Below are 14237 nucleotides of genomic sequence, written 5' to 3'. Positions count from 1 at the left end.
TGGCCCTCCCTGTCAGTCATTTTTGCTGATGAGAAAATGCAGCTAAATTGCCAGGGGCAAAGGTGCAGGAAAAAAGTTAACTAGAAGCCAGGATTCACCAGGGTGTCAAAGAGCGATGCTGTGACCAAATAACATTCATTTAAAAGGGATTCACAGCGTCTGAATATGCTAAGACCACAATGAACAAGAGGGAAGACTCGGGCTATAAACAAGTAAGAAAAATGCCAGATGGGGTAAATCGGGGGCTGGCAGACAATGACCTGGGAGCCATAGTTGACCCACCACCTCTTTCTGTAAATAAACTTTTTTGGAACACAGCCACACCCCTTGATTTACTGCTGTCTACTGCTGGTTTCTGATACCTGGAGTCACAGGAGAGACCACCCAGCCCTTCATAAAGGATTGTGGCCCCTGCTGTATGTGCAAGGATCCAAACAGGGTGAAATAAGGGAAGGGAGGTATGTTACTTTCCATCCACTGGTCAGGGGGCACCTCTCTGCTGGGGACACATAAACCAACACAGGAAATACTGGAGAGGGGGGACGCCTGGGTGGCTCAGTTGGTTACACAGCTGCCTTCGGCTCGGGTCATGGTCCTGGGGTCCTGGGATCGAGTCCCGCATCGGGCTCCTTGCTCAGCAGGGAGCCTGCTTCCCCCTCTGCCTCTGCCTGCCTCTCTGTCTGCCTGTGCTCGCTCTCTCTCCCTCTCTCTCTCTGATAAATAAATAAAATCTTTAAAAAAAAAAAAAAGAAAGAAAGAAATACTGGAGAGGGAAGGCAACCAGAGGGATAGCGGAAGGAATCCTAGTGAGTGCAAGGGCCTGGGGCAGTAGATCTGGGTGTGTCCCAGGACCCAGACCTAAAGGAGGCGGGAGGGGTCTGCACTGGGGCTTGAGTAAGGTGGTCTGGGGAGTACGGTTCCGGATCAGAGTTAGGCGGCTTTACAAACCTAGGTCGGGAATCTGTGTTTGCTCCAGGTGTGTTCGGCAGATGGGAGCAAGACCTGACTCTGGTTTGGGGACTTTTCCCTCTGACTGCCCAGACAGAGAGACCAGGTAGAAGGTCTTCTACCTTGGCGGCCAGGTGAAATATGGCAGCACTTGGATGGGTTATCCAGGCTTAGTTACTTGGTGAGCAGTGGACAGGAATGCAAGCGGAGGACTTCATCTCTGGGTAAATATTTCAAGTATAAGGTTCAAGGAAATAAGTGGGGAAAGAGCACATCCTGCCTCCCAGTTACACAGATACACTGTCTGACCGCTTGGAAGGTGGTGGGACTGGTTTAGACTTCTGATTCCTCAGGTTCTCTGCTGCTTTCCTGTCCTTTTCCCAAGCCTGGCAGCCCCGCCCAGAAGAGACCGGCCCCCTAGGCCTCACCTCTGCAGCCAGCCACATCTGCCTGCGTGGGGCTGGCCAGGACGGGCTGGGAGGGTGCGGGGGGGGGCGGTGGAGGGGGGGGGTAGGGGGGGGGGGGGCGTGGATAGACAGAGCAAACTATTTCCAGGCAGGAGCCAGAATTTAGGAAACACCAGAGTCCTAGCTCCTCACTCCCCAGGTGTTATTGCTGGGAGGATCTGTCCAGTGGGGCTTTGTGGCCAGCAGGGGGCACAGGTGGTCTTGGTAAACAGAGACCCCAGATGGACTTGTGTTGAGGCAGCAGGAAAATAGGAGTCTTTTTTTTTTTTTTTAAGATTTTATTTATTTATTTGACAGGCAGAGATCACAAGTAGGCAGAGAGGCAGACAGAGAGAGAGGAAGAAGCAGGCTCCCCGCTGAGCAGAGAGCCCGATGTGGGGCTCGATCCCAGGACCCCAGGATCATGACCTGAGCCGAAGGCAGCGGCTTTAACCCACTGAGCCACCCAGGCGCCCCGAAGGTCACAATACAGCTACTCAACGAGATTCTTGCTGAAGGCAGGCCAGGGGGGATCAGATATCAGGGAGTGGTGAGGAATCTCATCACATAAGAAGGAGCAGAGTTCTTGCTAAAACTGAACTAACTTTGCCAAGGACAAGGCCCAAGTTCAGAGCCTTGACACAGAGCACCTGGGCTAGAGTTAGGACAAAAAGAGAGTCTTCATCCCCACTTGTCTCTGTTCTGGGGCTGGCCCAGGGATCAGGCAAGCACATTGTCCGTGGCTTCTGGCCCCCACTACCCTGCATGGAATTCAAAGGGTGAACTGTATTAGTTGAGGGCGGCACTGAGCAAGGTGTAGACATGATGCCCCTCAGCTGCCAGGAACAAGCCAGCCATGGACCAGAGAAGCTTCCAGAAGCACACTGGGACAGCAGCAGTGTCTGTGTCCCATGGTTGCCATACCTCTAGTCTCGTCTGAATGCAAGGGCCTGAGAGGCTCAGGTAGAGGGGACAAACATACCCTTAATCCTACACACAGGACAGACATAGTGACCAAAGTCAGGTGCCAAGATCAACAGGGCACGAGGCAGAAAAGGGCCACAAGCCAATTAAAATTGCACAGTGCACCCATGACCCAGTGGCTGGATTACAGCCTGAAACAGGTTTTCTGCCTTTCCCCTGTTCCAGGAGAAGGAAACACTGCTTCCCACAAAGAATCTCTGTGTGTTGTCACAAAGTATGTGGGGAGTGTTGTGACTTACTCAGTGAGAGGCTCATGGTGAACAGTGATGGTCACAGGACAGGGTAACTGTAGTTCACATGCTTCCGGTGTGGGGGAGGTGGGAGCCGGGCCTGATGTAAAGGGAAAGGAGAGGAAAGGGTGAACTTGAGGGTTAACCTAGAGTGAGGGGAGGCAGATTTGCTTGCGGGGGGGCGCGGGTGTCAAGGACTTATCTGCAACAGTATCCGGGATCGGGTTAAAATAAGTGAGTGCCCGTTCCTTCCAGCCGGGTCAGCAGCACACTGATGAGTACCTGTGTCAGAACAGACCATCTCCAGCGTCTGTGCTGACTTGGATCAGAAGTCGGAGTAATTGCTGGCAAGATCCCCTCAGCCCCCACCCTCCCCGGCAGTGCTTTGTGTCTGAACCTATTGAGATTTGAGGCTACAGGAGAAACAAGAATCAGGACAGCCTCATGGTCTACAGAGCACTGCACAAGGCAAGGTTTGCAGCCCCAGCCCACCCAACATCGGCAACACACACTTGGCGACGCCCCCTTTCCTCTCCTGAATGAAGTTCACAGGAGACCAGTCCCTGCACAGGTTGCTTTAGCGAATGGAATGCCCTCCCTATAACAGAAAAAAGACATCAAAGGAAATATCTATAGTGAAATAATATATTTCCACGTGTAAATCCTGGGGCCTAGGGCATAAGGGCACATTGTGAAATTGGCAGATACGGAGATCCCTCCACACTCATTGAGGCCATGTCTGCAGATGCCCATGCATCCTGGAGCCTGGGATGGCATGTGGACACTGTGACCACCTGCTGACCTGACCCTGCAGAAGTGAGAGTAGGAGTTCATGAAAGATTAAATATTTTTGCCAATTTATTAAACAGCTGCATTCTCAGAAATCTCAGTAACTATTAAACCATGCTCTCCAAGATGGTGTTGGGTTATGGACATTGGGGAGGGTATGTGCTGTGGTGAGTGCTGTGAAGTGTGTAAGCCTGACGATTAACAGACTTGTATCTCTGGGGCTAATAATAAATTATATGTTAATTTAAAAAAATGCTCTCCAAAACATGCAGTTAAATCCTAAGGTCACATAGTTATAAACAAAGTTTTTTTCTTATAAAAATGCTCAGCAGACACTCAGGGGTCACGTGGACCCAGGAAATGGTTACCGTGCAGGACTTCCATTAATCTATTTGAACTCACAGCACCCGCATCCAGGAGTTCCCCAGCAACAGAAAAATTCGCCGCCCATTTCCACCATGCCCGCTAGGGGGCAGTGTTGTGGCGTGGAAAAGGAAGGTCCCAGTCCCACACAGAGACTGGGGGAGGACAGGGAGCCCTCAACAGCTGTCTGGCAGGCGAGCTTGCTGGGTGGCCGGTGGAGAAAGCCACAGTGGCTCAGCGGGAGGACAGCAGCAGGAAACCTCCTTCCCTGGGTTTGGAAGTGGGTGCAGTGTCTGCCAAGCCTGAGGTCCCAGGAGACCAAGAGCAGGCAGTTCCCTCTGAGAGGCTCCTGCAGGGTCGCCAAGTCCTGTCATTTCTCAAACACCTCTTTATTGAGCACCTCCCTGCCAGGTGCTGGGGACACTGTCTCTGCCCTCAAGTTGGCTCCCAATCGAGAGGGGGAGATTGACCCACATCACCCTACAGTCTGGTGGAGTCACAATGGAGAGCCCCACGTGAGCCAGAGCCTCCAGGGGAGGAATGTTCTGGAAGAGATCCCAGCAGGAGGGGTCCCCTGGATGCGTGGACGTGGGTTGGTTAGAGTGGGACCATCCCGGGTCAAGGAAGGAATCCCCCTGAGGCTGTACCCCACAGCTCCAGGGGGCCTCTGTTCTGGAGCCAGGATCGAGCTGGGGGTGGATAACGAGGCTGCCTGTGAGGCCGGATGGAGTCAAGGGCACGGGAGTGATGCCTCACTGTGCAGCCTTGAGGTGGGCTGTCTGGGTGCCCAGAGCCCCTGCCCACACCGTCCCCGCAGAAGCACTCTTGCCGTGTTTGGTGTCGGTGTTTACATACCTATGTGTCCCCCGGACATGGATCTGGGCCGGGTCTGGACCTCCTGTGTGTCCCCAGGACACGGATCTGGACTGGATCTGGACCTTCCTGTTCCCTGCACTGTGTCTGGCCCCACAGGGGCCTCCGTGAATGTCTGCTCACAAGTGAGGGAATGAGTCTGTGAGTTCTCCTGCTTCTCCCTATAGGGAGAGAGAGAGGACGGGGGAAGGTTATCGGGCCCTCGCCCTGCCACTCTATTTGTCTTTGTACCTCGTGATGCCCTCCTTCTCAGCATCTGGTACAGTCACGGTGCCGGGGAAGCAGGACCCCTCCACGCAGAGAGCAGCAGGCGCCCCTGGCCAGGCAGACAGGCCAACCCTGCTTCTCCTGGTAATCCGTGACCTCCTAGGAGTTGCTCCAGCCAATTCCTTGTGCACCAAAATGCCATGGACCTGGGCGCATGCTGGCGACAGAGAGCAGATGGGTAGTTTTCAGGGACTGGGTGGGGAGGGAGGAGTGACTGCTGATGGGCTCAGCTTCCTTACGTCATGGGATGTTCCAGAACCAGAGAGCAGGGCTGGTTGCACACATCATCCATGTAGTAACACCTCGGAGCTTCAGTCCTCTTTAAAATGGCTGAAACAGGGAATTGTATGTTACATGCACTTTACATGAATTTTTTTTTGGCTACGATGGGACACCACGAAACCTCTGTGCACCATGGGTAAGAATCGTGACCAGATACGAACTTCCAGTTAGAAAATGAGTGCCGGGATGTACTGTACACGACGGGACCACAGTTACTAACACTGCATGGCACGTGTGAAAGTTCCTAAGACAGTGGCTCTTAAAACCTCTCCTCATAGGGGTGCCTGGGTGGGTCAGTGGCTTAAACATCTGCCTTTAGCTCAGGTCATGATTCCAGGGTCCTCAGATGGAGCCCTGCATCGGCTCCCTGCTCAGCAGAGAGCCTTCTTCCCCTCCCTCTGCCTGCTGCTCTGGCTACTTGTGTTCTCTCTGTCAAATAGATAAATAATACTTTTAAAAAAGCAAAAACAAAACCTCCTCACAAAGAAATCCCGATCGGGAAGGACACGGCGAGGGGGTTCCAAACTGGGAGCATCCGCGCTGGCAGTTTGCTCAGAGCCTTCTCTTGTTCTGGGACTAACTGGCCCCCCTGCACGTGTGTTTAGGACGCTCACCGGGGACTCTTCATCCAGCAGCTGCGACCCACGCAGAACCTCCAATCCAGGATCAAACTGAAGCTGTTTGGCCACTCGGGCTCCGGGAAAACCACGCTGGTGGAATCGCTCAAGTGTGGGCTGCTGAGAAGCTTCTTCCGGAGACGCCGGCCCAGACTGTCCTCCGCCAGCTCCACCAGGTTCCCGCCCTCCCCGCTGGCGTCCAAGCCCGCAGGTAGGTCCCTCCACCCTGGCTCCTGTCTCTGTGCGAGGTGCTGGCTTTTGTGCTGTCCCGTGTCAAGGTCTAGGGTGAGTAGTGGCTTTGTGTTGGTTCCCTGGCCTGTGGTGACTGGATCTCACTGCCCTGTTGGCTCTAGGTGTCTAGCCCCGCTTTGGATCCTGTGTCCATTTGCTTCTTGGCCTGCGCTCCCAGATCGCCCAGGAATAGCAAGGCCAGGGCCTCCCCAAAATCACGGTCACAGACACAGAGTTCTAAACTGCAAATGTGCCAATCACAGAATGGTGTCGTGTTCTACCCTAAACCCGACCAGTGTAACCAGAACGGGTTAATGTGGTGAACGGTATGTTGTGTGCATTTTACATGAGTTTATTTTAGAGGCGGTGGGACAGAATAAAACATACCTGCCACGTGGCTAACTGTCACAGACCAGGGGACTCAGCCCTCGGAAATAAAACTCACGTGGACAGATTCAGGTTCCAGATCGTACACAGGATGGTACATTGGTCCAGGATGAGTTGTCCCCCTTTGGCTTTCTTCTTGGAACGCTGGGTGCGCACAGTAACTCAAGAACACAGCCACAGGATTCGCACTCAACCTTGTGCATCTCAGTGCTGGTTGGTGGTCTTGAAAGGCTCCCTAATGATGTCACGGTCGGTCCACCCACTCACAGGGAGCCTGACTGGGAGGTGGGCTTTGCTGCTGTCCCCCTCCCACCTGCCGAGATGCAGGTATGGGTGGTTCCATGTCCAGAAGGGCCGCGTGCCTGTCCTTCCCCGCCCCCGCCAGCCCCAGGGAGAAGCACCGCAGAGAATACTTAGGCACAGATTGTGTTTTTCCCAAATCCCAAGTGAGGCAATTACATTTTGCAAAGATAAGAATATAACCCTCCAGAGAGGTTCCTGTGTCGCCATTTTGTGCAAGGATTCATTTCCTCTGCATGACCTCACAAGGTGTCCTGTCAGATCCCCCTGCTGAAAGCACTCACAGGAAAGTTCTGTTTCCATGCGATCCCTCTCTCCATGCGTGAGGGTGTCTGGGGAGCTTCTTCAGGGCTGAGGGACCGTTGACTGACAGTTACGTGCCCCTTTCAGCTTCTTTTCTCTGAACAGCAGTGGACTTGAAACCAGGTGAAGCTCCAAAAACCACAGTAGATTCACAGTTAGCGTGAGTGCAGGGCAGCTTACACGTAGCGGGAGTATCTTCTGGATACAGCACGCCCGGAACTGGACGAAATGTGGTTCGCGGGTCACCTCACGGAGTCCACACAGCAGCCTCCAGGACGTGTACCCAGCATTTTGCTGGAGCCTAGAGGGGTCCAGTGGCCTGCCCAATGTCACGCAGCTGGGAATTCGCGACGGGCCTGACTGCTGTGCTCAGTAGGGATACTGCAAGTCCGTCTGTAGGAAGGGCGGTTTCGGGCACGCACTGGCCATGGTCATCCGTAATTTTGGCTCAGTTTAGAGACGCAGGATGGTTTCACCTTCTCTGAAGCCAGCAGTCTTCCACACTTAATGATTAGGCTCAGCCTGTGTGTGTGGACTGGGTCAGTGTTGCCGTGTGTGTGTGTGAGAGAGAGGGGGGCAAAGGGAGAGAGCCGAAGAGATCTACTTAGAGCTCTGAGCTGGAATTTCTGTACATCCTCATTGGGTATGAAGATTATGCCCCAGGAGCCCCTGAGCGAATCTGAACCAGCCACAGACAGATTGTATGTCTTTCTCAACCCTCATCCCTGAGAAGTAATGTCTCCGTTCATCTTCCACATGTGGAAGAATCTGGAAGTAGATTCTTGATAAACTGTGGCTCAGGAAGGCCGTGTTATCAGCCAGGGTCACGAGTGTGGCGTCGTCCTTCAGCCAGGGCCGAGAGAGACTGGGTCATGGGACTCAGTGACGGAAGATTCTGGCAGGACCATGTCCGCGCTGGACCAGAGAGGCCTCGCCAGCCACGGTCAGCACAGAGACGCTGCGGGTCCCCTAGGGAGGCTCCTTCTCCTGTTCTCTTGACCACCCCTGGTTCAGAGCTGCGTTCTCCAGGCTGAACCCGCAAATTTCTGTCAGGATAGCAGGTTGGTGGGGCTCGGCTTCCCCGACAGGACTGTTAGGAGGTAAATACTGCCCTCTCTTGTGTCCCATGTGAGTCCATTCCAGAATCCTCCTGGTCTCCCAGCATCCCCGAGGACGCTGGCTTTGCTACCAGAAGGAGCCGAACTGTATTCCATTCTCCGGGGAGCGGACAGCCTTGTTCTCTCAGGAGGCAGAGCTCTGCTCTCTGTGGTCACTTGTGTAAAAGGAAATCCCCTCAGGGATTCGTAAGACTGAAGAAAGTGACAAATGCCGGAAGGCCAGGAGAGAAGGCCCAGGGGACACCAAAAGGATGTCCAGCGGGCAAAGTGGCTGGTCTCTGGGGAAACCACAGTAAAACCTGGAAGCCGGGAAGCGTGGAAAGTGGTGTGTGAGGTTGACATGGTCTGTGCTGACCTGGGTCCGGGTCCCGCACACGTGTCGTCTCACTGGATTCTCACGACGTTTTGAGGTTGTGTCATAACCCACTTCAGAGTGAAGGAAGTGGGGGCTCAGAGACATAACGTGTGTGCCTCAGGCAGAGGCTGAAACCCGGGGCCTGGGCGCGGTGTGTTGTGTGCAGGAGCGGGTGTGGGGGAGGAAAATAGGATTAGCTGCCGACATTCACACCTCAGTCACCAAAAAATTTGGATATTGGGCTCTTTGTGGAAAATTGGAAGCTCTGGGTGCACCGACTCACATCCCTGATATCAATATCCATGTAAGTACCTGAATATCGCTCAGACAGCAGGCCGTGGGTTTTCCTTAGACGCCTGGCCCTTGGCTCTGTCGGCTTCTAAGACGCAGGGGGAGAAGGGCCAAGCCATCAGGCAGGACGCAGGAGCGGGGCACGTGTGGATCCCGGCTGCTCCGTGTGCACCTGCTCGGGGCCGTGGGGTCTTCCCCACGGGGCTTGTCCGGTGACCACACCCACACTCGCTCTGTGGCCAGTGGAGGGTCATGGCTGTGGCTTTGTGGGACTGCAGCAGGAAGGACATACCCAGAGCAGAGGGGGAGCAGGTGTCCAGGAGGAGCCTGCAGGGGAGGCGGCCTGCGGTCCCCAGAGAGGAGCCCAGGGGCGCTCTGTCTCTATGCTCAGGGTGCCCAGGGGGCTGCTCCACCGGGCCTGCCGCTTCCCACCACTAGGGGTCAGCAGTTAGCAATGATGAATGGTTTCCCTCTGGTGCCTCTGTCTCCGTGTGAAATTATCATTTTTATGATACTGGACACAAACGCTGTCCTAACGAGAACTCAGTGAGGTTCAGGAGTGCCTGCCAAATCCCGTCCGCTCTGCCTGGGACAAGCTGGCCTGCTAGTGGGTAGAATCTCTTTGCGGTCAGCCTGACACAATCTCATGGCCCAGAGTGGGACAGCTTCATTGGCCCCAGTCAGGGTCCTGGTGGGGACGTTAATGGAAGGACAGTGTCATGGGCACAGTCAGGGGAGCATCGCAGAGACGGTGAAGTGTTCAAGGCCTGGGACAGAAGGAAGCCATTCCCTCCCCTGGGGCGGAAAGACCAGAGGAAGATACTCTGTTCCTGAGAAAGCTGGAGCCCCCAGGGTAAAGCCGCTGGGGGTGGGGGGGGCGGTATCTGAGTCAGTCCCCCGGCTCCACCTCTGTCACTGAGCAGTGCAGGCCAGGGCTGCGGGAGGTGAAGCGGACAGGAAGAATCAGGGCAGCACCCCTGACCCACATGTGGGGGGCCCACGGGGCCAGCCCAAAGCAGCAGGTTGTGGGGACGAGAGTGTCCTGGGAAGGGACAAGGCGCAGACCAGGCAGTGGGGTAGCAGACACTCAGGCTGCCCTGTTCTCACCACCTCCCGTCTACTTGCAGTGTCCGTGAGCATCAGCAACCTGTACCCGGGCTGCGAGCACGTGAGCGTGAGGAGCCGTAGCATGATGTTCGAGCCGGGACTCACGCGAGGGACCCTGGAGGTGTTGGTGGCCCCGCCCCAGCACCCACACTGTGCAGCTGACGACCAGTCCACTAAGGCCATTGACATCCAGAATGCTTATCTGAACGGTACAGTGGCCCGCACGCCCCACTGGGGAGCACCTCCTGTCTCCCTTCTCCCTGGACTGTAAGTCCCCCCCCCCGAGGGAACGGTCCCCCACGTCTGTCACAGCCCCACAAGGACAGAGGAAGAGCCACACAGAGTGACCGTGGGAGTGACCCAGTGAAGCACAGCTGATTCGTACCCGTAAAGAGTGAAACTAAACCCTCTGTCCTCCTGGGCACCTAGCAGAACCCCAAGCACACAGTAGGCGCTTAATAAATGTTGAGTAAATCAGTACATTTTCTTGGCAGAGCCCAACATCCACTTGGATGAGAAATCTTGTAAAATACTATCCAGCTGGCGGTTTAATAAACGCAGGTGTGAGAAGAGTTAACCTTGACCACATCTGCACTCGTGGCTGAAGCTAGGCAGCCCAGGCACGGGCGATTCTCTCCATGGGCAAAATTTCCCATGTGTTCTTTGCCCTCAAACATTTCCAACACTTCACATGTTCCCTGGGAAGGTTATTTCTCCAGCAATCACTGTGTCAACCCCCTGCCCAGCCCCCAGAGCTCCCGGGCCTCCCGTTGGCCCACGTCACTTGAACACCATCCCCTGCCTCATGGAGACGAAGTTTCGAGCAGGGATAAAGCAGTTTCTTTGAGACCCATCTGTGAGGACCGTACGCGCTGATTCCAGCGCCCGCGCTCCAGTGTCCAGCACAGGGGAGGGACTCGGACAATGCCGGTCGGGGGCATCTTCCCATCGGCTCCGTGATTACCCTGAACCCCGTGAATGGTAGACGTCAGTGTGTGTCACCTCGAACTGTTCATCTCCAGGAGGCAGGCAGGTCTCCTGCGGGGCTTGTGAAGACTCACACTGCCACCCTGCCCCCCAGAGCTGCAGGAGGTTGGGGGGGGCGAGGTTAGATGAGGCTGCTGCTGTTGGTCCAGGAACCCCACTAGGAGAACCACTGGGTCTAGTGACGTAGAATTAAAGCCCACGGGCATTTTCTTTTTTAAAAGCAGAGTGTTGTCTGCGGTCCCGGAGCTGAGCTGGTACCGTAGCACTGCGAGAGGGGCAGCCTGTCCCCAGCACCCCTCCTTCACCCGGCTTCTCACAGCCCCTGCCCCACCCCAGATCTGGCTCCCAGTACTCCCCGTGCTGGAGGACCTGTGCCTGTGCTCTGGAACCCTTCATACCAATGCCTCAGTGGCCAGATTTAGAGAGTCCCGTCCCCGGGGCTGCCTGCACTCCAGTCGAGACTTCAAAAGTGCCCTTGGATCTTCCTGAATAACGGTTGATTGCAGAATTTCTGGCCCAAAATTAGCACCGAGGGGAAGAATTGCGGAAAGGGAGCTTGAAATCCTACAACATAAATGGTCCTGCCTGTTTACCCCAGAGGCCGGTGCGTGACTGCCCTGCTGGGATGTGGCCGTGTAGGGCTAGGGATGCCCCTGTATCTGGAAGGTCCCTGAGAGGTTCCAGGTGCCCCAGGATCTACAATCAGAGCCTCACCCACAGACACTTCTAAGAGAACCCTCTGTACCCACCACTCAGATATGAGAGAGCCAGCGCCTCCCAAACATTAGGCCACACAGCCTTCTACCCTTCTTGACCCTTCCACTGCCCCCCACGCTGGCTGAGTGTATGAACCCCACCTCCTCACAGCTCCCTCCCCCTCCGTCAGATGCAGACTGTGCTCATCAACCATTGCATCTTTCACCTGTGCAGGTGACCTACCTGAGCAGGTCACTTTCTCACCTGAAGAAGGTGAATATAACCAAATTTAAATTTATTTAATAAACTTATTATTAATATTATTATATTATAATTATATATAATTATATTGTTATAATGTATAATAATAACTTATTATTAATATTAACATTAATAATATAATATTGTTGTGTTTATTAATAAATAAATAATTTGGTTATATTTGGTAATTTAACCAAAATTAAATTACATATCTTAGTGACTTTTACATTCAACATCATATCTACCCTGTCATGTTCCAAAAAGAATTTATACTTATTTGAAGGTAGGGAATCTTATCACATACGTCCTCTGACTGTGTGAGTTTGTTGATGGGGAGCGCAAAGCCACCAGTTGGCTCTGACTCCTTCCTCGTGAGGAGTCATTCCTGTGGGGAAGGCGGGAGTGTATGGATAAACAGCTGGGTGGTATGGACACCACTCCTTCCCTCAGCAGGCCCTAAACTGTTAAAAAAAAAAAACAAAAAACAAAAAACTGTGGTTGGCATTTGCTGGTGGTGGTACAGATAGTCATCTATCTCTCTTCTCTCTGTAGGCGTCGGTGATTTCAGCGTGTGGGAATTCTCTGGCAATCCTGTGTACTTCTGCTGTTACGACTACTTTGCCGCCAACGATCCCACGTCCATCCACGTCATCGTTTTCAGTCTGGAAGAACCCTACGAGATCCAGTTGAACCAAGTGATTTTCTGGCTGAATTTCCTGAAGTCTCTCGTGCCAGTTGAAGAGCCCATCGGTAAGCTAGCAGGCCCGGTGTGGGGGCGCCCTTCCCGCTGGGCGGATCCACAGCTTGGGGCTAACTGTGAGGCTCCCCCACACCCAGTCTCTCCTTCCCGTGACTAGATTCCCACTCTGGACGGTTGCTGAGGCCCAGCCGCTCCCTTTATTCACAGGGAGTTATTACAGGATCACATTTTCCTGCCTCAAAGACCAGGTCCGAGCAATTCCTTGAGAACCACGTGTCACTCTCTCCCTACACGCTAGAGCTGTGGTCACTTTTGTTGGGTGGAAGTGGAATTCATCCTTTGATGGTCTCTGTGCCTCTACCTACATGAAGAAGAGGTAGAACGGGCCCCCCTTCGTTGTGTGGTTCCGTCAAGCACGGAAGGGACCCCATTGAGTGTGAACGTATTATGTTAACTCTATTCCTAGAGCAGAAGACAGCCTCCAATACACTTTTGTTCCTTCGTGTACAAAACAAAAAGGAGCAGCCTTCCAGGGTGGAAATTCATAGAATAATCAAATAATTGGACTTAACCTCCTCAGGGGACCTCCACTCTTTCCTCTTTCTTTCCCATTCTTTTGGCTGTTTTCTTCCTAAACCCTCCACTAAGGAGAGGCTGGTGGGCTGTGTGCACTGCAGGAGGCCCTCTCAGCCACCTCTGGGCGTCGCTGCATTCGGAGGGCTTTCTTTGTCTGGTAAAGGGTGCACCTGCTCGGAGTTTGCTTTCCCCATACCATACAAGCAGGGCCCCCCAGAGGGAGAGCTGAGAAGCTCCCTCGTGTTCTGTGGTCTGAGCCCAGCAAACAGGCTCATCCTGATGTTGGCCAGGCCCGGGCCTTCTCGGGCTAAGCCCACATGGCAGGCAGAGGCCAGCACGGCCTCCCTCCCCCAGGGAACTCAAGGCAGCCAGGAAGGAGGACCCACCTGTGAAACACCTGCCTTCTGCCCCCAGCCTTCGGCGGCAAGCTGAAGAACCCGCTGCATGTGGTCCTGGTGGCCACCCACGCCGACATCATGAACGTGCCTCGGCCGGCTGGAGGCGAGTTCGGATACGACAAGGACACGTCCTTGCTCAAGGAGATCAGGAACAGGTGAGGGCGTCGCTGGTGACAGGGGCCATCCCGCAGAGCTCACGGACACCAGAGGTCTCCTTTGCTTGGTTGGCTTCTGTGGCATGGTTTTTATTTGTATCAAAACATCGAAAACAACAGATGCAACGGAAGTGAAGAGCATGGGATAAAAAACAACAAAGCATGCATTGCTTTCCTCACCCCCTGGGGCCAGTGCCCGTCTGGCTAGTTAGCACATCCGTCATTACGTCTCCTTCTCTTCTCATTTCTTTTTGTATTTTTTTGGTGAGAATGTCTCTCCCCCAGAAATGTTTCAGCTCAACCCTTAGCAAACGTCTGTCATGTAATGCAGTGTCACCAACTGTGGTCCCTGTGTTGATGAAGAACCCCAGTGGTGGTGGTTGCTTTTGCTCTCGCTTCCTCTGACGACGGTCTTCTTACCACTGAGCAGTATCGCTCAAGGCAAAGTTGCCGCTCCTGAGGGGATCGTGACGGTCACTTGGGGGTCCTGACCTGATCTGGAAAGCAGGAGGGGCTGGAGGGGGAAATACCAGCGTGAGGTTCCTGGCACGTGTTTTTGGAGAACTTCTGTTT

At 54.0% G+C, this 14237-nt stretch overlaps 1 protein-coding gene across 8 annotated transcripts in view; it reads left to right on the top strand.

Moving 5' to 3' along the window:
* DAPK1 (death associated protein kinase 1) overlaps window positions 1–14237 on the top strand; it is a 172315-nt gene that overhangs the window by 148659 nt on the left and 9419 nt on the right. For 7 of the 8 annotated variants that reach the window (XM_044265767.1, XM_044265770.1, XM_044265765.1 and 4 more), the window contains exons 20-23: window positions 5788–6010; window positions 9912–10100; window positions 12388–12585; window positions 13526–13664. In XM_044265767.1, coding sequence (XP_044121702.1) covers window positions 5788–6010; window positions 9912–10100; window positions 12388–12585; window positions 13526–13664 — 749 coding nt within the window. The remainder of the gene's footprint in view (window positions 1–5787; window positions 6011–9911; window positions 10101–12387; window positions 12586–13525; window positions 13665–14237) is intronic. The other variant, XM_044265772.1, reaches the window with a different exon arrangement.

This window comes from Neovison vison, chromosome 9 (genome assembly GCF_020171115.1).
Source record: "Neovison vison isolate M4711 chromosome 9, ASM_NN_V1, whole genome shotgun sequence".
Lineage (NCBI taxonomy): Eukaryota > Metazoa > Chordata > Mammalia > Carnivora > Mustelidae > Neogale > Neogale vison.
This window is presented reverse-complemented; position numbering and strand designations above follow the sequence as displayed.